This window comes from Corythoichthys intestinalis, chromosome 5 (assembly GCF_030265065.1).
Source record: "Corythoichthys intestinalis isolate RoL2023-P3 chromosome 5, ASM3026506v1, whole genome shotgun sequence".
Classification (NCBI taxonomy): domain Eukaryota; kingdom Metazoa; phylum Chordata; class Actinopteri; order Syngnathiformes; family Syngnathidae; genus Corythoichthys; species Corythoichthys intestinalis.
The window spans coordinates 11,717,101-11,740,252 of record NC_080399.1 but is presented as its reverse complement, the minus strand read 5'-3'; the positions used below and the strand labels follow the sequence as shown (position 1 = coordinate 11,740,252).

The 23,152-nt window shown below is 38.3% G+C and overlaps 1 protein-coding gene across 9 annotated transcripts in view; it reads right to left on the bottom strand.

The window, feature by feature from the left end:
* The window catches only part of LOC130916723 (membrane-associated guanylate kinase, WW and PDZ domain-containing protein 2-like), a 368,356-nt gene that overhangs the window by 82,054 nt on the left and 263,150 nt on the right, over positions 1-23,152 (bottom strand). For all 9 annotated transcript variants that reach the window (XM_057837639.1, XM_057837641.1, XM_057837640.1 and 6 more), the window contains exons 8-9: positions 22,655-22,776; positions 16,986-17,168 (exon numbers count right to left, since the gene is read on the bottom strand). In XM_057837639.1, coding sequence (XP_057693622.1) covers positions 16,986-17,168; positions 22,655-22,776 — 305 coding nt within the window. The remainder of the gene's footprint in view (positions 1-16,985; positions 17,169-22,654; positions 22,777-23,152) is intronic.

Below are 23,152 nucleotides of genomic sequence, written 5' to 3'. Positions count from 1 at the left end.
AAATAAAGCCGTTAGTCACGCTGTTATACTGTAACGCCCTTATTAACAACAATGGTCTTAACCTACCGCAATTAAAAATCAGCCATGATACAAAAAAAAAAAAAAAAAAAAAAAAAAAAAAAATCAGGCTCCGAGGATCCATCCATAGCTACTTGGCTAGCAAGTTTCGGGACAATCAGTTTGCGAATGGCATAACAGTAGGACTCCGAAGTTAGTCTCCACAAGATGAAGAAAAAAATTGACTACTACTTTAGTGGAGACAAGATTGCCTTCAACGTGCAATAAAATGAGGAAAAACATGATTTTCTATGTGGTCTTGTACCCAATATGTTTGGGGAATACTAGCATAAAACTACTGCGAAGTTCCGGCTGTATTGCTGAAGTGTCTCATAAAAAAATATACTATATCAGTATGTTGCTTATGACGCACACGAGTGCGCGGGAAAGACGCTGCTGTAAGAGAGAAGGTCAATAAATCTTTATGAATATCAAGTATGAGCAGCCTCGGTAGAAATGTCACAATTGACACGGCGACACAAGGTTGCATGTCCCTGCGGGTGGAACTATGAGAAACGTCACACGACTTTATACGGCGGTAACAATGCGCGCGGGGAGCATGCCTGAAAACTCGCCCTAATTCATCTTTCTCTCATTATCACTTCCTACAGTCTTTGCAGATCACTTTATTTGACAAAAAGATGCAAGCGCTTGGCAGAGCTCATTAAATTCACCTTGAGCAAACAGAATGTTTTAAAGTACCCTGGTGTATCGAGCGGTAAGTACTGTAACATTCATTTTGGATGCTTAGTCCAAAAAAAAAAAAAAATCAAATGCATTAGGCATCATTAGCGATCTGCTTTAATGATGAGATAAGATACACTGAACCCACGCCACGTCTTTCATCGTTTGCACCCACGCAGATTTTTAAGCAATCATTCTTAAGGGTTTTTGAGTCAATTCACGCAAGTCTGAATTTAGATTTTTATTTCAGTTTCAGTTAGTTATTGTCCTGTAAGTCCTCAATTATACTGCTTGGTTAGCACCAACTTTAATTTTCTTTATGAAGTCATTGGCTGCCACTGACGGTGATAGACGTCTAATCCATTTTAACTCATTTACTACCATTGACAACCATAGAACTGGGAGGACCTCCCAGTCAAAATGGTTTGGATGTATATCACCGTATTGGCCCGAATATAAGACGTTTTTTTTTTTTTTTGCATTGAAATAACACTGAAAAACTGTGGGTCATCTTATATTCGCGGTCTAGAAATGATACCAATTCATGACGCTAGATGGCGCCAGATATCATTGAAGCGATGTTCTGTCATGACATATCTGTGCTACTCTCAAGTTTAACCAGTTTGCATTATTTTATTGCAATGTTTTTCCCTATTTAGATTTGTTTCAAGACTACAGTTACAGTTAGACTTCACTTTGATGGTTAATGCAGTTGTTGCAATTTTGTTGTTTTATCACAATAGATTGGTTTACTTACATTCCAAAAACCAGAAGCCATACATTTACGAATGTGATTGCACTTTAGTTTACATATTTAAATGTTCAGATATTATGATTTCAATGAGGCAAAATAACATGCTTTTCCTCTCAAATATATTGTTATAATCATTTGTTTCAGATGCACTGTAATTATTTTCTGTATAAAAATTAATTTGGTGTTCAAAAAGTTTTTTCTCAAACTTGAGTCTTGAAAAAGAGGGGGTTGTCTTATAATCAGGGCCATCTTATATTCGGGCCAATACGGTAGTTTAGAAAAAGCCTCATTGTGGTCTTTTCTTAGTTAATTTATAGACTGTTGTTCCTGTAAATTCTATATAGGGTTGGCTCTTCCAGTGTCATTGACTATGATAGACATCCAATCGGGGGCTTGCAACTTGAGGCTCCAGAGTCGAATGGGGCTCACTAGAAAAAAATCCATTTCAAAAATGAGTAAACATTTCTTTAAAATAGGCCTGCAGCCATCGATTATTTTAGTAGTCCATTAATCGATGAACTAGTTAGTTCGAATAATCAAGTAATCGGATAAGGAACATAAAAAATTAAAATACCTGACCTGAGCCTCTAAAGAATAAATAAATGAGGATATATGTACAACAAAAGAACAATTGGCTAACTAACATAGCAAAGGTCCACGAGTTTCAATGCAATAAAACGCCAATCCATGTGTCATGGCCTCAGCCCCTGCTGCAGCATTACCTAATTGCCTTCAATTATCCCCACCTGTCCTCAATTCACCGACTCACAGCCCAGCCAATAGCACTGCTGCATTCAGCAATCAACCTGTGTATTTAAAGGCCAGATTTTCACTTCCACTCTGTCAGACTGTCTGCGAAGCCTGCCTGCCTGTTACCTGCCTGCCTGTTACCTGCCTGCCTAGCTCTCTGAATCTGACTCTCGTTGCTGAATCTGAACCTGCCCGACTGCTGCCTTCTCTCCTGCCCTGGTAACTTGACCTGCCTTTTGCATTTGGAAACCTGACTTCTGCCTCGCCCTTGTCTGTACTGCTGCCATCTTTTCGCCTGACTTGCTGTTCTTGTCAATAAATTGTTGAAAACGCGATGCATTTGTGGTCCTCCTCTGTCGGGTCTGTGACACCATCTTACAATGCTCTTAACAAAAAGTTTAAACTAGGGCTGTCAAACGATTAAAATTTTTAATCGAGTTAATGACCGCTTAAAAATTAATTAATCGTAATTAGGGCTGTCAAAATTATTGCATTAACGGGCGGTAATTAAAATATTTGACGCATTTCACGCACATGCCCCGCCAAAACAGATTAAAATGACAGCACAGTGTAATGTCCACTTGTTACTTGTGTTTTTTGGTGTTTTGTGGCCCTCTGCTGGCGCTTGGGTGCGACTGATTTTATGGGTTTCAGCACCATGAGCAACAATGGCGAGCTACTAGTTTATTTTTTGATTGAAAATTTTACAAATTTTATTAAAACGAAAACATTAAGAGGGGTTTTAGTATAAAATTTCTATAACTTGTACTAACTAGTAGCTCGCCACTGTTGATGTCAATAATTACACAATGCTCATGGTGCTGAAACCCAATAAATCAGTCGCATCCAAGCGCCAGCAGAGGGTGACAAAACACCAAAAAACACAAGTAAGAAGTGGACATAACACTGTGCTGTCATTTTAATCTGAGCGGGGCATGTGCGTTAAATGCGTCAAATATTTTAACGTGATTAATTACCGCCCGTTAACGCGATAATTTTGACAGCCCTAGTTTAAACACATATTCCCACAAAAAACGGCTAAATAGACCTTTAAACTAAATTAGGAATGCATTAAAAAAACATTAGCTCAGACAAAAACTTAGCTGATGTTGGTCTTAACAGGGAGCAGCTGGATTCAGCTATGTGAAATGAGGCAGACTAGAGGGCAGTGTATTCACCCATATCAATAAAACTAAAGGTAAACACTTTCAAAGCAAACCATTACAAAGCCACTTTAATTAAACGATTACTTGAGGCAGCAAAATTTAATTCGAATATTTTTTTCTCGAACTAAATACTAGAGTTAATCGATTAATCGTTGTGGCACTACTTTAAAAGAAGTTATTTTTTACCTATAACGAGCATAAATAAATATATAAAATAAAATAAAAAATACCACAAATACAAAAAAACGTATTTTTTTTAAAGGGATTTTGTCTTATTTTGAGTGTTGTAAACTAGAAACTAGACATTTTTTGAAGGACTGATTTGTGAAGTGGAGCTCACTTTGTCCTTTTGCTGTAAATTCAAATTACTTTTAGTCACTGTATAAACATTCAATGCATTTGAATTGGGAGGGGCCTCTCACTTCAAAATGATTGAACTAGGGCTGTCAAACGATTAAAATTTTTAATTGAGTTAATCACAGCTTAAAAATTAATCGTAATTAATTGCAATTCAAACCATCTATAAAATATGCCATATCTTTCTGTAAATTATTGTCGGAATGTAAAGATAAGACACAAAACGGATATATACATTCAATCAGGGGTCGCGTTAACCGAATACTTTCCGTCGTTGACCGTTTTTTAAAAACGGTGACGGAAAAAACTGAAGTCCGTCCATCATTTTGACAGGTTGCAATTCACACCCCAGATCACAGGGTGGCGAGTGAGCATATTAATTAGCTATTGTCTCTCTTAATGCATGACGTCGTTGGCTATTCTGTCAGAATATTGTAGCGTCACCGGGGTCTGGCGGCGGCACCGTGATTGACACATCAACGCGAGGTTCTTATTGGTGCACCCGGTGTGCCAGCGCGTCATCCAATTGGTGGACTAGATTGCCGCCTGTGTATAGACCCCAATCACATGACGTCACAACTCCGCCCCCCTGACTGGAGCCGCCATATTGTGTGTCAGCTCGTCGTGTTTACACATTACCGCTACGTACATGCCTCCTATTACGGCGTGTTTTTCTGCTCGTTAACATTAATAATCAAAATGGTGAAGGCGTGTGTGGCGGGTGGTTGCAGTAACAGAGAAGATAGACGGAGAGACTTGAAGTTCTACCGTATTCTGAGAGACCCATAGAGGAGAGCGAGATGGACTGCTGTAATTCGACAAGAAATCTGGGCACCAAATGATCACCACAGACTATGTAGTAGTCATTTTATATCTGGTAAGATGCATTTAATATATATTTAGAAGATTTTGGGCTGACAACCACAATTAAGATCATTGTGTGACGTTGGTGATTGGGGTCTATATAGTTGCCTCTTTTTCTTTGGGGGCGGAGTTGTTGTTTTGTTGGTGTTGGCGGTAAGCAGAGTAAAAAGAGGAAGAAAAATACCACGACTTCCGTGTCTAATTTTTCGCCACCAAGCAAGCGTTACAATATTAATTAAAAATGAATGAAAACTAAATACTATTGAATATGTCATCATTATCATTTTAAAAATTTCAGTGACGGGTAAAAATAGATTATGACCGGATTTTTATGACCCTGTCAGTCAAAAAAAATGACAGACAACGAAAATGTCTAGCTCAACTTCTGCATTCAATATACTGTACATAAGTACCGTATTTGTTTATTATAACAAATCAACAAGATGGCATTAACATTATTAACGTTCTGTTACAGCGATCCATGGATAGAAAGACTTGTAGTTTTTAAAAGATAAATGTTAGTACAAGTTATAGAAATTTTATATCAAAACCCCTCTTAATGTTTTCGTTTTGATAAAATTTGTAAAATTTTCAAACAAAAAATAAACTAGTAGCTCGCCATTGTTGATGTCAATAATTACACAATGCTCATGGTGCTGAAACCCATAAAATCAGTCGCATCCAAGCGCCAGCAGAGGGTGACAAAACACCAAAAAACACAAGTAAGAAGTGGACATAACACTGCTGTCATTTTAATCTGTTTGAGCGGGGCATGTGCGTTAAATGCGTCAAATATTTTAACGTGATTAATTAAAAAAATTAATTACCGCCCGTTAACGCGATAACTTTGAAAGTCCTAGATTGAACGCCATGCTGATACTTGCATGAATTTTACTCAACAGCGGATCAAAAATCAAGGAAGGAATAGCAAAAGTGGCTGTACAGTAAGTGGCAAAAGCAATTCCTCCTGGATATCGCCATTAAATAAAGAACGCTACATTCTCTCTCGAGGCTGTAATTTGATTGAAGTCATCCCTCCGGACTTAAAAAGAAAGAAAAAAAAGGCGAGGTGCGGGAAGTGAGGCAAAACTGGATGGTCTCTGCAGTCGTTTTATGTGCAGACATTAATAGATTTTCGCTTTAACGTCGCAGTCCCATGACAAATATGGTCGCCTTAAATCCACCCCTTCACACCACTGGAGGCCCTCGCGCACAAACACAAACATACATGTCACATGCATCATCACGCACAATCCCTAAGAGCAATGTCGCTCGGCTCAAATAGGCCAGCTAATCTCAGCCAGGGAGCGCCCGTGTGTGTGTGTGTGTGTTTGTGTATGTGTGCCTGTGAGCAGCTCTGGCAATGTCACAGAGGGGAGAGTAGCAAGTTGTGGAGAAGGAAAATCAGAGCACACATATACACAGAGAGGGGAAAGCTGACAAACCAGAAAGAAGGGATGAAGAGGCGAGAGGAAAAAAGTCAAGAAGCAGGATGGAAAAGGCTGAAAATGCAGCGTCAGATGACATGCAAAGATAGGGAGACACAGAATGAAAATCAAAGACAAAGATGCAAACGAGATAAAAGAGAGCGAGCGACATGACAGTAAAAGAATGGGAGATGAAGGAAAAAGGCTTAAACGCAAAGTTTAGGCAGCGAGCGAGCGAGCGACTGGGCGTGAGGCCAGCTCGCGAGTTCACAGGAGTGCAAAGCGCAAACAGCCACGGGCGACCCGACTTGGACTAACATCATCATCACGCTTGTGTCAGAGGGTTGCTAACTCTGCTAACAATGCTAATTAGCAAAGGTGCATTGCGGCTCCTTTTGGTTATTTCATATATTTAAATGAATTGGACATCTATCTCTATCAACAGCGCTGAAACATGAGCATACACTGCCACTATCGCTGCAACATCATTTTACTTCGTGAACTCTACTTGACTCAGATAACAAAAATATTCACATTTTAGCAAGCTCCTGGCAACAGATGGAGAGGAAGAGAGCTTCATTAGTTGAATAAAGCAGTAAAAGAAGAAGCACATTTAGCTACAAGCGACCCACGCCGATTATTAGTTTGTGGAATGATAAAGTCTTAGTATAGCACAATGCAGGAGCACAATGCAACCCAATTAGTTTGTAAATATAACACGGGGAGAAGGGCAATTGGGTTATGATGTAACATGAATTTGTACAAAAGTCAGAATTCATTAACCTATACAAACACACTGGTACTGTAATAAATATAGTTGAGTATTTCTTTCGGTTATTACCACCACGGGTAAGTGAAACCTCAGAAGGTGGAGGTTATATATTCAGTTCCATATGCAGGCCCGGCCCTGTTTGACTAGGTGCTCTAGGTTTGCGAGTAGCTAGGATTCCCATTCCCCACCCCCAAAAATAACTAGTACCGTATTTTTCGGGTTAGGGTCAGGGAAAAAAAAAAAAAAAAAAAGTCGCACCGGAGTATAAGTCACATTTTTTGGGGAAAATTACTTAATAAAATCCAACACATAGAACAGATATGTCATCTTGAAAGGCAATTTAACCCTTGAGAGTCGAAGGACGCGCCGGCGCGTCCTCAGCGCACGTCGTCTTTGAAGCGCCCTCACGTTTTAATTACGTCACCCACATGCCGTTGGTTGGTCTCGTTTTAAAGTGCGGAAGTTGCGGTTTACTCTCGTTATTATTTGAAGTCAATCGACCAACTAAAACGTGAGATATTGTCATTTAAGTTTTATAGTTTTATTGTCCTCTCAAAAAAACATTAAAACGCTGCATGGATCATTTGTTTATGTCTATATTTCCATTATTTCTTGTCCTTTTTCAAAACGGAAGCTCCATGAAAAAAACACAAATCAAACGAACCCTTTCGAAGTCACAATGGAAGCACAAAATGCGTCTTTTTTTAAAAATAAATATAACTGCCGTGCGAGGTTCCACCGAACGAGAGGGAGGAGTGTTCTGAAGCAGCGAGGTGGCGAGCGACGGCCGTTTGGATCAAGCAGCGACTTTGTGTGACTTTGAGAATGAACGGAAAACTAAATTTAGCGCAAGCAATTGTGCTTTTTGATCAACCTGAGGAAGAGGATGGTCCAAATTCGTCATCATCGTCTTCTTCGGAAGAGTCCTCGAGTAAAGATAGTGACGGATTTGACGTGGGTGACGCCATCGATGAGCAGAGGTAAGCCAACTCACTTTTTTTTTTTTTTAAATGCTGAAAACGTTTCTTTTGATATTGCAAGACAAAATTAATTTTGATGCAATATAAGTGTGTGTTTGTGTATATAATAATGTGCATATCAGATCAAAGTCGTAAGTGCACTGTGTGTATCCCAGGCAGGAATTTATAATTTGTGGTGTTCTTCTTTCTATATGAAGATTAGGGATGTAGCACATATTCAGCTACGGTATTCTTTCTATTGTCATACATATAGACTTCCATTATTATTTATTGCTGTATATATTTTTATTTTATACTTTATTATTTTCATAAATACTAACTTTTTTTCATGTACATTTATAGTGACATTGAAAGTAAAGTGAAATGAAAATGGAAGGGTGGAAAGAGGACCGACACCCCATGGAAGTGTGGTCTGTGTGATGTAGCTCTGGACGAAACTGGTTTTTGGAGTGGCATGCCTGAATTTTTTTTTAACTTGTTTAATGTAAATATTTTTTAAAATACTTTTTTCCCCAATGTTATATATATATTTTTTTCCCACAATCAGTCTTCTCAATTTGTGTATATAAATGTGTGTTCAAGAAGCTTGATTGTGTGTACATAGTTTTCATCAGGTGATGGGCCGCAATACCTAAACTCTTAAAGAGATGGCCTCTAAACACTTTTTGTGTTAGATGGTATATATTTTTTCACTGTTCTTCACTGTTTGGTCTGCTGTATATAACCTGTTTTGACTAGAGCATGTATAAAGGCAAAAAACGCCTATGGCTATACCTGTTGTTTATGTTGAATTGTCAAATATAAGACTATTTATTCTAAATTTTTTTGGTTGAATGTTCATCCTAACATGTTGAATAAATATTACAAAGTTTCAAAACGGTTCGTTACGCATGTTTGGTTGTCAATTGGACATCAATATTAAACATTTTGACGAAACGATTTTGGAATTTTTGGTCTTTTTGAGCCCAAAATGATAATTTATAATTGGTCAGTGAGGGAAACAAGAGTTTGGACATGAAGTTCAAGGTGTCACAAAAAAAGGGACCAAACCAGGCCATCGTAAACAATTCTTTCTTTGAAATATAAAGGCAACTTCAAAGGCATGCAAAATCAGACTAAATAGGCCCAGACCTTAAAGGGTTAAAATAAAAAATATTAGAAATACAATAGAGAACATGCTGAATAAGTGTACAGTATGATAATGTTACATGATGCATGAACGACAAAATGCGAACGTGGCCGGTATGTTAACGTAACATACCTATTAAGAGTTATTCAGATAACTATAGCATGAACAACATGCTAACAAGTTTACCAAAATAAGTGTCACTCCAAAACACCAAAATAACATGTGCGATGATATCATAATGTGTTAATAATTTCACAGATAAGTCGCTCCCGAGTACAAGTCGCACCCCCTGCCAAACTATGAAAAAAACTGCAATTTATAGTCCGAAAAATACGGTGTATAGATATATTTTTTAATATTTTATATTTTGCCAAAACACTGTAGAAGCCATTATTTCTAAATATAAATGAATAGTAAATATTAGGGCTGTCAAAGATTAAATTTTTTACTCAATTACAGTAATTAATTAATTAAAGTAATTAATCGTAATTCATCGCAATTCAAACCATCTATAAAATATGCTTTACTTTTCTGTAAATTATTTTTGGAACGGAAAGATAAGACACAAGATGGATATATACATTCAACATACTGTACTGTATTTGTTTATTATAACAATAAATCAACAAGATGGTATTAACAATAAAATTCTGTTAAATTGATCCATGGATAGAAAGACTTGTAGTTCTTAAAAGATAAATGTTAGTACAAGTTATAGAAATTTTATATTAAAACCCCTCTTAATGTTTTCGTTTTAATGAAATTTGTAAAATTTTCAATCAAAAAATAAACTAATAGTTCGCCATTGTTGATGTCAAAACACCAACAAAACACAACAAACAAGTGGACATGACACTGTGCTGTCATTTTAATCTGTTTGAGCGGGGCATGTGCATTAATTGCGTCAAATATTTTAACGTGATTAATTGAAAAAATTAATTACCACCCGTTAACACGATAATTTTGACAGCCCTAAATTAATTTAAAAAATAATAATAAAGCAAATGTGACACACAGAACGGCTTGCTAAAATTTGCTTAAATATATTGTTCTATGTAAAGGCCAAGGTCGGCCCTCCACATTTTTACCACACCAAATCTGGCCCCTATCGCAAAAAGTTTGGACACCCCTGGTCTACAGGTTTTCATGACCCAATCCCAATGACAATCACACAGGTATGATATTTATTAGTTCAAGCAGAGTAAAATAAAACACATTCACGGTACAAGAAAATCGTTTCCATGGCCATCGATTGGTAAGTAAAAGCTGTTTGTACGAGTGACGTGTGGGCGCTTGATAATAAAATAAATAAACAAATAAATAAAATAAAATAAACGCTCAATAAGGCGTTATAAATAAGCGTTCCCGTCAGGGGGGACATTTCATGCGGGCCGGCTATTTTTCGGCACAACACCGGCCCTGGGTGACTAGGTGCTCTAGGTTTGCGAGTAGCTAGGACTCCCACTCCCCACCCCCAAAAATAACTACTACCGTATTTTCAGACTATAAGTCGCACCTGAGTATAAGTCGCACCAGCCATAAAATGCCCAACAAAGAGGAAAAAAACATATAAGTCGCACCAGAGTATAAGGCTAGGTTCATACTACAGGTCTTAATGCACAAATCCGATTTTTTGTCATATCCGTTTTTTTTGGCGTGCCCGTTCAGACTGCCTTTGTCCATTGAGACCGTTCAAGTATTAAGCATGCGCACTAATTCGCAGTCCGACAAGCGCTGAGCAAGACGACCCGCATGCGCAGAAGCATTAGAGGTGTGCGAAATGTCCGATTCTTAGATTATTCGCGATCCGGCCGTGGAAGATTCGAGAACGATTCACAAACATCCAAATCCCGATTATTAAGTATGTCAAGTAAAACGGAAGTAAAACATACTCAGCGCGCCCCGCGGTTTTCGGGACGCAATGAGGAACGGAGCGAGAGTAGCTAAACATCATGCTTGTCATTACCCGGCCCCTCGGCTAATGCCAATGCTCAACTCACGGCTCTAGCTCAACTCATGCCGCGAGATAAAAAAAACAACAACATACCTGACTGCTGCCGACAGCTGCTACAAAGTACGTCGACATAATGTTACGGTGATATCATATTTATATAGGACTAGATGCAATATTGACTCGGTGGCGTTAGCAGCACATCTACAGAAAGCTAGATGCTGGCGTTAGTCAACGGCCGCCATCTTAAAGCAGTAGACTTTCCTGCAAGGCTGTTGTAGCGAACCTTCCAAGCAAACCTAATTAACTTTTTATCTAAAATACTCCTAAATCGGTAAAATATTGACTTGAATCTATCTTCAAAATAGTTTTAAAACTTTCACATGTCGAAAGTAGACAAAAGAGAAATTATGGAATAACGGGAGCAATTTTAACAACTTTAACGGTTGATTCACAACATTAAATTAATTGAATGTAGTTTAAAGCTGCTGATACAGTATGGGGATTTGAGTATTGTTTTTAACTGTTAACTTGATACTGAAATAGTCGTTTATTTAAGCCTTTTTTAAAAAAAAAAAAAAATATATATATATATTTTTTACAGTTTTTGTAAGTAATGTACAAAACATTAAAAGTAGCTAATAGTGGGGGGGGGGGGGGGGGTCATCAATAATCGATTTATAATCGAATCGTAGCCTCTGAATCGTAATCGAATCGTTAGGTGCCCAAAGATTCTCACCTCTAAGAAGCATCAAAACAAATGACCACACATGCTGGCTGTCATCCTCATTCCAGGGATATCTTATTTTGCTTTTTAAAAAGAGGACACAAATAACAGACATAAATAATCCCAGTTTAGGTTTATATTCAAAGTATATGGATCGATAGCAGTCCGACCCTTCCTAAAAAGCCGTGTTCAAGGCAAGCTAGGTGCTAATGACGCACAGTTGCACCGCCACCGTAGCGTCTCTCTCGCTTTTTGATGACGTAATTGCTGCATGAATTCCGATTTGAGAGACGGACAGTACAGACCGCCGCGACAGTCTGGAAAAATGTGGCCCAGATCGGATTTGAACCAGATACGAAAGTGACCCAGATCGGATTTGAAATGGTCCAGTTCTATGCGACTTGTCACGTTCAGACCGGTAAGTTAATGCCTCACTCGAGTCGGAAAAACACGAAAAAATCGGATTCGTGCATTAAGACCTGTAGTATGAACGTAGCCTAAGTCGCATTTTTGGGGGAAACTTACTTGATAAAATCCAACACATAGAAGAGATATGTCATCTTGAAAGGCAACTTAAAATAAAAAAATATTAGAAATACAATAGAGAACAACATGCTGAATAAGTGTACAGTATGTAGAGCTCAAACGAATACTCGAGCAACAATCCAGGTTGGAAATGGCAAATATTTGTTATATGTAGCCTATTCAAATGCACTTGATATGTTAGAAATGTTCGGGAAGCTTAGCGTTACATTTTTTCGACAATTTTTTTCCAGGGCATATTTTTTCCACCTAAAGAAATTTCGCACCCCCCACTAGATGGCGCCCTACCTAATCGCCTGGCTCGCCCATGCCCAGGGTCCGCATGTCGGTCTGTTTTTCTGTATGTTTTGTGTTCAATATATTATTAGCAAATTTGCAGGATAAATTTGTAATAGAAAAAGCAGATAAGTTGAATTCTTGGGTAATGGGGGTCAAAGGTCACAGAGGTCAAAAAAGGAATTTTATGATAAATAGGCTAATCCATTATCAAGTTACTTCAAATTTACATCGTCAGTAACAAGAAGAAAAGGGGTCAAAGGTTAAAGGTCACACGTCAGAAATACAGTGGTACCTCTACTTACGAACGTCTTTACAAACTAAATTTTCAGGTTACAACATGCCTCAATGGGAAACTATTGCTTCTTGATACCAAAGAAATATCGGGATACGTGAGGCAAAAATACCGTTTGGGATGCTATTTGCAGCTTCCAGAGTGTATTGAATGTTACTTACCTGTAGCTGCTCTCCAATTGGCTATTGCCTAGCATCTTCCAGGCATCTAATTGGCCAAGAGGGACCTCTACTGTATGTGTATGTGTGTACCCCAGCTTCCTCTTCATTCGCGTCTTGGACCATAAGGTGTTTCGACAGCTTTATGTGAGTGTATTACATTTTTATTCATGACTCTGAGTCTTTATTTTTTACATTATGCACAAGTCTCATTTTATGTTAATTGTGCAACAATCTAATTGTAACTGATTTGTACATGTTTCTTTTTTCTTACATCTTTTGATGAGTTTTTATGCTTTCTGAAAAAATTATGTCTGAATTTTGGGTGGGCTTGGAACAGATTTGAGCACTTACATGGAAAACGCGTCTCAACTTACGGAATTTTTCAGTTTATGAAACTACTTCCAAAACCAATTAATTTTGTTAGTAAAGGTATGACTGTATGGTGATGCTTTGAATTTGGCTTGGTATTCTTGTATTTTTTTTTTTTCAGAAATACATTGGGGAAATTAATAACATATTCATAATATTTGTGTCTATTTGTTTTAGATTAATTCTGGCCTTTTGTCAGGGTTGACTTTTTCCACATATTTTTTGTAGGTGTTTTGCTTTTTGAAAAACAAAAAAAGAATCTTACTTTTTTTTGTAATTTTGAAGTAGATATTCATACATTTTTGGAGAATATTTTGTTTGTCAAATTTTTGTGTCAGTCATTTAATAGTTTCTTTTTCTTTTGCCTGATTTCTGTTTTTTTATTTTTATTTTTTTATTTATATATATATATATATATATATATTTTTTACATTTTTTCCCAAGTTTATCACGTGTATTCTTGTATTCAATTTCATACATTCTAGTCATTTATTGATATTTTTTGCAAGACTTTTGTCCAAAATATTTGTCAATTTTTCTGTTGTATTTCTGCTGTAATTTTTGGTTGGTGATTAATTTGTCCATTGTAGGAATTTGAGGCATTAGATAGCTTTAAATTTTGACTTGGTTGCTCACTAACCTATGCTAACACAGTCATCCAGTCAAACTTTAATGTAAATATTTGTATTAAATACAACTTTAAGCCATAATTATAAAACAGTTAAATGAAAACCATTCATTACAGCGGTAATTGAGCATATGACAATATATCGTACTACTTTTATTATCCCATAGCACGTCACCATAACTTTAATAATTCTCAAGCTAAGACCCCATTTACATATAGTTGAGGTCGGCCTTAAAATTGGCATTAGAAATAAAATCAATACACGTGATTGTGTTTGGCGAGTGAACATATTTATGTCGGTAAAATGACATTACACAGCTAAAGCTGATTGTAATGCTCCTCCTGCTGGGACCCACTGGGTCTCCAAAGTGGCACGCATTACTGAAAATGAAGATAAATACGTATTTGCACTACAAAACAGCCTAACACCCACTGCAGTCAAGTGTTTAAATTTAGATTCTGCTCTATTTACACACACAACTGGGTTAGGACTTAAAGACCCTGTAAAATGAATTTAAAGGATACTCTTTCGCTGAAATCATCCAAAGGCAAGGAACCATGTGCTATGTGCTATACAGTTGGGGAAGCATATTTTTCTCTAAGTAACTAATTTTGGGGGTCTGGTGGAACTGACAAAATACTATATACTCCTAAATCAGCAAAATCTTGACTTGAATATATCTTTAAACGGTGAAACATTTTTAAAAACTTTCACATGTTGAAAGTAGACAGAAGGGAAATAATGCAGTAACGTGAGCAATTTTAACAACTTTAACGGTTGATTCACAACGTTAAATGACTTCCAAACATAGCAAAGGTTACAATCTAGTTATCGCAATATCCACAATACCCCTGTGTCTAGTTAAGTTTAGGATAAAGAATTGGGCTAGGCCTGTTGGGCTATTGTCACAAAAACCCTTTCAACTTCACATAGTACAGTAAACGATATCTTCGCGCCACCGTACTAACAGCAGCTGTGGTTTGGATGGGCGTAGTTTGTATGAGGCGTGGTTGCCGTTATACCTTTCTCGCCCAATTGATCATAATCTTTCCCATCATGCTTCAGTAACGCGATTCTGCTCTCCTATAGGCACTTGCCGGTATGAGATTCTGACTGTATGATAACCTTAAGCCAAAATATCACAGTTTTACGGTATCACGGTATTGCAATTACAGCTCTAAATTGTGTTACTTTGATATATCTAGCCGAAGTATTCCCACACCAGTGATTTAGTTTTCTTTGATGGCGGGAAAAAAATCCAGGAGTTTCACCTCCTCCAGCCATCGTGTAGCACAGCTGACTCACTGACACTGAGCAACAACCAGTGGGTGAGGGTTGATCCTTGCAGCTGCAAGCTAGGGATTTCTCTATTCATTTTTGGGACATAGAAAATAGGTAATACCTTAAGGACGGTATGACGGAAAATGTTTGCGGTTTTGAAATCTTGATGTTTTCATACCAGGTATACCTTGAAACCGGTAATCGGCCCATATCTACTCTCATATTGGGCTCTTATTTATGACGTTTCTATTTGGATGTCGCAGTATGATGACGTGAACAGGCGCGATGGTGTTGTTGTTGTTATAGTGGGCTCGACATCTTCGCCAAAAGAGCACAGGTCACCTCGTGTTTTTGTCTAACAAAGGGTAAGATAGGTGATAGGAACCATCTTGAAAGAAGGAAGATATTTAATTTTTAAAAAAATTTCCCTTTACATTTTCCCTTGTCATTGCATACTTCATTACAGGTATTAACGGTAAGGTTAGGTATATGGAATGATTACCCAGATTATAAAATTTTATGTGGTGTTTCAGTAGTGCTTGGAAATGATTAGGGCATTTGCAGTATATGAAAAATGCAGGTTACGAGAATAGTTCCAGAACCAATTAATTTTGGAAGTGTATTATTAAAATTACTGTAATTTTAGGACTATAAGCCCCCACCCACCAAATTGGACACCAAAATGGCAGTTGTTCATGAATAAGTCGCACTGGACTATAGACCGCAGTTGTCCTCACTGTATTATGGGATATATTACACAAAAAAGATTTTAACCTGTAACATTTTATCTGACAGCGGCATCATAAGACTGTCATACGACCAAATGAACCACCATGAATCATTGCTTCAAGAAGCTTTATTTGGTCATCACTGCTCTTTTCGGGGAGACAGTCAACCTCTGCTGCCACCAGCTGTCAACACGGTTGTCATCCAACATGCCTCCTAGCATGCATTGCAGCGCTACAGATGTAAATAAAAATCAAAGTTCATGTTCTGTGCTACTTATTTTTTCAGTTACTGTCCCAGTTGTTTCATTAATTGCTAGTTATGATATTTGTTAACATTTTATTTGACGGTGACGCCATAAGACTGCCATAAGACCATCATAATTATAACATGACACTGCCATGAGCATTAATGAATGCTTAAGGCAGATGTCATTTTGTTTCATCTGGCAAATGATCTCACTTTTGAATGGTTGTAAAAGATCTGAGCTGGACATAAATGGAGTTTGTGACATAATTTGACACTTGGATGACACTTAATAACATCGGTCATAAGCATTCATTCAGGCCCATGATAGTGTCATGTCATAATTATGATGGTCTTATGACAGTCTTATGACGCCGCTGTCAAATAAAGTGTTACCTATTAACCCTAATAAACCAACAAATAAGCCACACTGCACTATAAGCGGCAGGATTCAAAATGAGGGGAAAAAAGTAGCGGCTTATAGTCCGAAAGGGTTACAAAAATGCTGAATAAAAACTGAAAGATGAAAACAAACAAATAAAAAGCAGGCACTCGCTGCAATTCTAACAATAGTGTTTAACTTGACTGCAAGTGCGAGCTTTGAAATTGAAGTGGCCACTTTAGAGCGCCTCGTTGTCCTGAGCAAAACATAACCACATCCTTTGTCATTCTTTTGAAGCCTTATTTTACAAACTTGATTATATTTTAATCATTTCAATTTGACAGGGTGTGTTCACCAATCACCTCTGAAGAACATTGTGTATATTTTGTCTGGAACATTTAACTAAACCAAGCACATGCCAACGAACAATGCTCCTATTTTTGATCATTTTTAAAGTACCTGTGTCCATCTTTCCATCTTGAGCAGCAGGCCCGTCTGGAATGACGCTCTTCACTTGCAGAAACTCGTCAGGCTCGTCCCCTCCAATTATTGTGAAGCCAAATCCCATGTTGCTCTTCTGCAGGCCCGTAGACAGAAACGTGCCTTTCAATTGGGTCGGGTCTCTGGTGAATAGCGGCTTTTCTAAAAGATGAGACAAACAAAAATGCATTAGGTTTAAGGTAATTCTTGTTCAGTAAAAGCCTATTTTTTGAGGGTTTGTAATTGAATAAGTTTCTCTTGCTTTTGTAATTATTTTGCTGCATATTGTGCCAGCTTTTAGTGCAACTTTCCTCCAACATTAGTGAGTCATTGGGAGCTTATTTTGGAATGGTCTAGCACATTCTTATCTTGGTGCCTGGCTCAGCCCACTGAAGGCCTTCAGGGTGATCATGTTCTCAGTCGTCTACCCCGCCCACCCGCCTGCTGTTCTCTCAACTCGACCCCGGACATAGTGATATTGTGCATCTGCCCTGTCCGATACTTCCTTGCCAAGGATGCCCCTTACATCACACTATGATAGGGAGAGTGGACAGAGAGGCATGAAAAAAATCGATGCACTTTTGGTCAGCCCAATCTGCATCTCCACTTTGGGTTATCTTCCAAGTACATATATAGCATTCACAGAGTATAAACTGTGGTAGTTCGTAATAAACACTGGGTACGTTTACGTGGACATTTTTATTTGGATTAAAAGCCTGACCAGAATAAAAAAAGATGCTTTACGCATACACCCCATTCGCCTTTTATACAGATTAGGATAGCCTGGTTTTATTTGCTTTAGGGTTTTTTAATGTTTTTGGTTTTTATCGGTTTTATTTGCTGGACTTCTATTGCGGTGAGCTGTTTGTGTTTCATTTCTTTTTTTCTTAATGTCATTGTATAATACCTGCCTTTTATTTATTTTGAGTCATGTTTTGTTGTAAAGAACTTTGAGGGCCTTTCAGGTTTTGTAAATGGCTATATAAATAAATTTGATTGATTGATTGATTGATTCGGAATATTGTAACCAGATCCAGCCTATTCTGGTCAAGATTCTATTCCGAAATAGAGGGGTAGTTTATGCCGATTGATAATCTGATTGGCGCGTATGAAAACACTTTATTCCAGAATTTTGGAACAAACAATCCTGACCTTTGACGTCAGTATATGTGTTTCCGTTATTCTTGGAAGCTAGTAGAAGCAAAGCGAGCGGGAGAAAAAGTAGGCGCAACTTGTGCAAGACTAAACTGGTATGCAGTGTTGTTATTAACAGCCCTTTCCAATTTTGTTGTAGTATTAGACTTTTGAATGTTAATACTTAGTCATATTTTAGTCATCACAAAATGTGTTTGTTTTCGTCTTGTGTTGACGAAAACGCGAGACTAATTTTGTCTAGTTTTAGTCGACATTTACGAAAAATGTTTTTGTCTGTAAAATTAAGAATTTTTTACTCAAAAAAATGAATGAATGAATAAAAGGTTTCCAACAATTTCAAATAAACATTAACAATAAACATATTTTAGTGTCAACAAAGACAACACTAACTTGGTGATAATACACACTCAGCAGGAAAAAAAGCGCATTTCTTTCAAATAATTATACCCACTTGGACGCCACGATCTGTATGTAAAAAAAGTTGTCAGAGAGTTTAAGAGGACGCTCGCCAACGCGAATGCTATGCTAATGCTACAAGTTACATTTAGTGTGTGATGATCATTTAGCACAGACCTTTAAAGGCTAAAGCAACATTGCATATTCTCTCTGGGCAAGATGAGAAAACAGCTCTTAAAGGGTATTAAAACACTAAGGGGTTGTGAGATATCAATAGAACCGTTATGTGGCAAGATAACAAATATTAATAAAATTAACAAAAAAATAAATCGCATTCATGAGCATTTATCGAAAATAGATAGAAAATTACGAACATTTCCGAAAGTATTCCGGAAACAGCCGAATGGGGCGGAGACGTCATAGCAAGGAAACGAAAGGTCGAAGCAGGTGCAATCGTTGTTCATCGACGAGAGAGTTGCGTTCGTGTTTTATCAAAGAATCGCTAAAATAGTTCAAACCTGTCATGCTATGTGGTCTACAAATAGCCATTTGTCGCAATGTAGTACCCATGAGTTCCCGAATGCGAGATAAAGAGCTGGACTACGCAGACAATGAGTAAAGTTCGTCCGTGCTAAGAGGGCTAATTTTGCAGACCCAGCCTCCGGCACCGTTTTGTGTGGTGTGCATTTTACACCTGAAAGCTATTCGAACTATGGACAAATGAAATCAGGTTTTGCTAAGAAATTGCTGATGAAAGCAGCCACCATACACGCGCAGCCACCTAAATGTCCCGAGATATCAAGAAAGAGGACGACTGGCTCTGATGAGACCACCCCAGGCTGACCAAAGGAGGGGAGCAGCCAACCTCGAAATGGCCGGAGTGATTACTCTTTTATAATAAAAACATATCACGCATTGGATATAGGACTGGACATATGTATAAATTATCACTCGTAAAATATATAGAACAAATCCTCGAATCCCATTCATATTTGTGTCTGTTGGCAGAGCATAACCTATGATAGCACAATAAATGATAATTATTCTATACATTACATTATTTTGCGGTCACGGTGTATCAGCTTCACAAAAAGAAATGCAAAACAAACTATTCGGTGTTTCCCACACGATGTTGCCGGTGTTTCATCAGTGTGATTGCTCCTCTCAATGATCCTTTCATTAGGCTGCATTGGCTTTCGTTTGGGCTCAAATTGATAGCCCAAAACACCAAAGAAAGGTTCATAACTCTCCTCGTCACCATTAGAAGAATGTTCGTTACGTCGGATTCGTCGCTGCAACTAGAAACAAAATTGTCCGCTATCATCGCCGCCATTCAGTACTAAGCACTGAGCCGGTTGTTTCCTTGTAGTGACGTCACCGCACACAATATGCTAGATTTCCGGGATCTCGTGGGCGGGTCCTTTTAGCTTGACAATCGATCCAAATTTCTATCATTTTCTTGGTGTTGCGATGTGTGTAATTACACGAAGTGGCATGATATGAATCCAAAAGGGATGCGTTTATGGATAAATGATGGAATATTAGCATTTCCCCAGGTGTTGTCATACCCTTTAATGTGTGTGCAAACTTTGAGAGGAGAGGACACTGGCAAGTTGGGGGTGGGGGTGCGCTGCATGTTACATGAGTGACACAACCAGACACTGCTAAGATGCAGGCTAACTACACATAAAATGCCACACATTGTGAACATGTGACGGAAACTATTGCACATTTTCATCTTGTCTTAACAGATGAAAACTGGCATTCGTCTCATTATGTTTTAGTCTCCCAAAACATGTTTTTAGCTCATTATCGTCTCATCATCGTGATGAAAAAAAGTGTTCGTTGACGAGATATTTTCGTTTTTGTCATCATTGACGAAAACAACACTGCTGGTATGTGGTTTGCACTAACAACCTGTGCACAGGTGCAAACCTTAGGTGTTCCTTGGCCAGCCAGGGAACATAGTCTCCCCAGCGTGTCCTGGGTCGGCTCCAGGCCTCCTAGTGGGACATGCCTGGGAGGCATCTAGGAGGCATCCTAATTAGGGATGTCCCGATCCAGGTTTTTGCACTTCCGATCCGATACCGATATTGTTTTGCACTTCCGATCCGATACCGATACTGGCCGATACCGATACCGGCCTATCTGAGCATGTATTAAAGTTTAAATTTATTTTGCCTCCTTACTTAGTTGTCAGACTCATGTTGAAAAGGGTTTAAGTACTTTTGATAACAACTAGCCAGCTGAATTAGGTGAGTTTGAATAACACACAGTGGTTGGTAACAAGAAACTGACCTGTTTATTCAGTGACAATCACAAAACATTGTAAATAACAAACAGAAATGGCATAGTCAGTCAGTAAAACGTGCAAATAATATTGTAAACTGTCAGTGGAAAATCCCACAAACTTCCCAAGTTATTAGATGCTTTTAATGTTTCGTGCATTAGTTACAAAAATTGTATAAAAAGCCTCTCAGATTTAAATAAACGACTATTTCAGTATCAAGTTAACATTTAAAAACAGTAAATAAAATACTCAAGTCCCCATTCTCTATCAGCAGCTTTAAACTACATTCAATTCATTTAATTTTGTGAACCAACTGTTAAAAGTTGTTAAAATTGCTCCCGTTATTCCATAATTTCCCTTCCGTCTACTTTTGACATGTGAAAGTTTTAAAACTGTTTTGAAGATAGATTCAAGTCAAGATTTTGCCGATTTAGGAGTATTTTAGATAAAAAGTTAATTAGGTTCGCTTGGAAGGTTCACTACAACAGCCTACAAGGGAAGTCTCCTGCTTTAAGATGGCGGCTGTTTACTAACGCACGTAGATTTCAATGCATGTGTTGCTAACGGCGTCGAGTCTGTCATTTTGCATCTAGTTCTATATACATATGATATCTATTAGACAAGCATGACGTTTATGCTGCATTCCAGAGAAGTGGGAAGTCGGATTTATCCCACTCGGATGGTACCAGTTCCGACCTCAAAGCGTTCCAAGCAAATGTAAACAACAATGATGGCTGATCGCGACGAGGTGTTTATTTTGGCCATCCAAAGACATTTTGACCTCCAGTGAACCTGCCTTCCTATATGAGCGATCAAATAGTAGAGGAAAAACGACGGCTGCGTTATAGCCCACACTGTAAACTGCCTTTTTTTAGTTACATCCTTTGCTGATCGTCAATATAAAAACATAGCACAACAAAGATGATGTCGGACTTTCCCGGCCTCCGACTAGGAAAATATCATTGGAACGCCACTTGAACTGGGAGGTCCAAGTCGCGAAGTCGGAGAAAAAATAACTACCCCGACTTCAAGTTGTTTCAATCTGACGTCACTGGACAAAATGGCGCTCAAGAAAACGTATTGAATGATAATACAATAATGAAGTAAATCAAGTTTATTTGAGACGCCATGTATTATTTTCTCATACAGTGAATTATCTTTGTTGTGCTCCAGATTTTCAAAAAAAAAAAAACTGGATCGGAAGTCTGGATCGGAATTTTTCTGTGTCGGACGATCCGATAACGATGCGTATTTTTTTCCAAATATCGGATCGGGACATCTCTAATCGTCTCTAATCCTAATCAGATACCCGAGCCACCTCATCTGGCTCCTCTCGATGCTGAGGAACAGCAGCTCTACTCCGAGGCCCTCCCGGATGACCGAGCTTCTCACCTTATCTGTAAGGGAGAGCCAGGACACCACACGGAGGAAACTCATTTCAGCCGCTTATATCCGGGATCTTGTTCTTTTGGTCACGGCCCGCAGCTCGTCACCATAGGTGAGGGTAGGAATGTAGATTGACCGGTTTTTATGCCATCAGTTTTATGCCATCAATATAGTATGTGATGTTAGCGTGTGACAATAAATTGAGAATATAGACATGAAAATGAAAAACAGGTCAAATTTTGGTGCTAAAACTTTGTTTACAGTAAATTTTTAGCAGTGAGGGATGATCATTTACTGCTAGCCTTAACAATTAACATTAATTTGGATGTCTATTTGCAGTGCAAAGCTGGAGTGTATCTGATCATTTGAGGAATGTTTGTACATCTGTTAAACACTATGTAAGATCTGAGTGCAATTATACCTCTGTATATTGTAGGGAGCGGGAGAGCGGAGAGACCCTGAGTCTGCATCTGCCTCTGTTGCTCAAGGCGCCGCTTTGCTTCCAAGACTGGATTCTCAAACTGAGTCCTGCGATTGATGTGACTGCAAAGAACATTGACTTTTAGACAGAATAATAAAGATACAATCAGGTGTAGACAGTTTTTCCCACAATTAACACTGCAACAACTAATCGATTAAATAGATTACAATGGTTTAGTTTGGTTGCCAACGAATTTGATCATCGATTTTTGGCGGCAGCAATGAGCAGTCCCGTTTGGGTTCTTGCTTGTGTGCGATGTGAGGCTGCGTGTGCGTGCCAGTGATTAGAGCAAGCGAGAGAGAGTTCACATCTACCCGCTGCATCTCTATGCTGCCATAGCAGATTCATGGCGCATTAAGCCCCCGAGCTATTTTTAATTTGTCCATTTTACCCTGGAAACCCAACAGACGTCGCGCAACCACTTTTGTTTCAACCCAG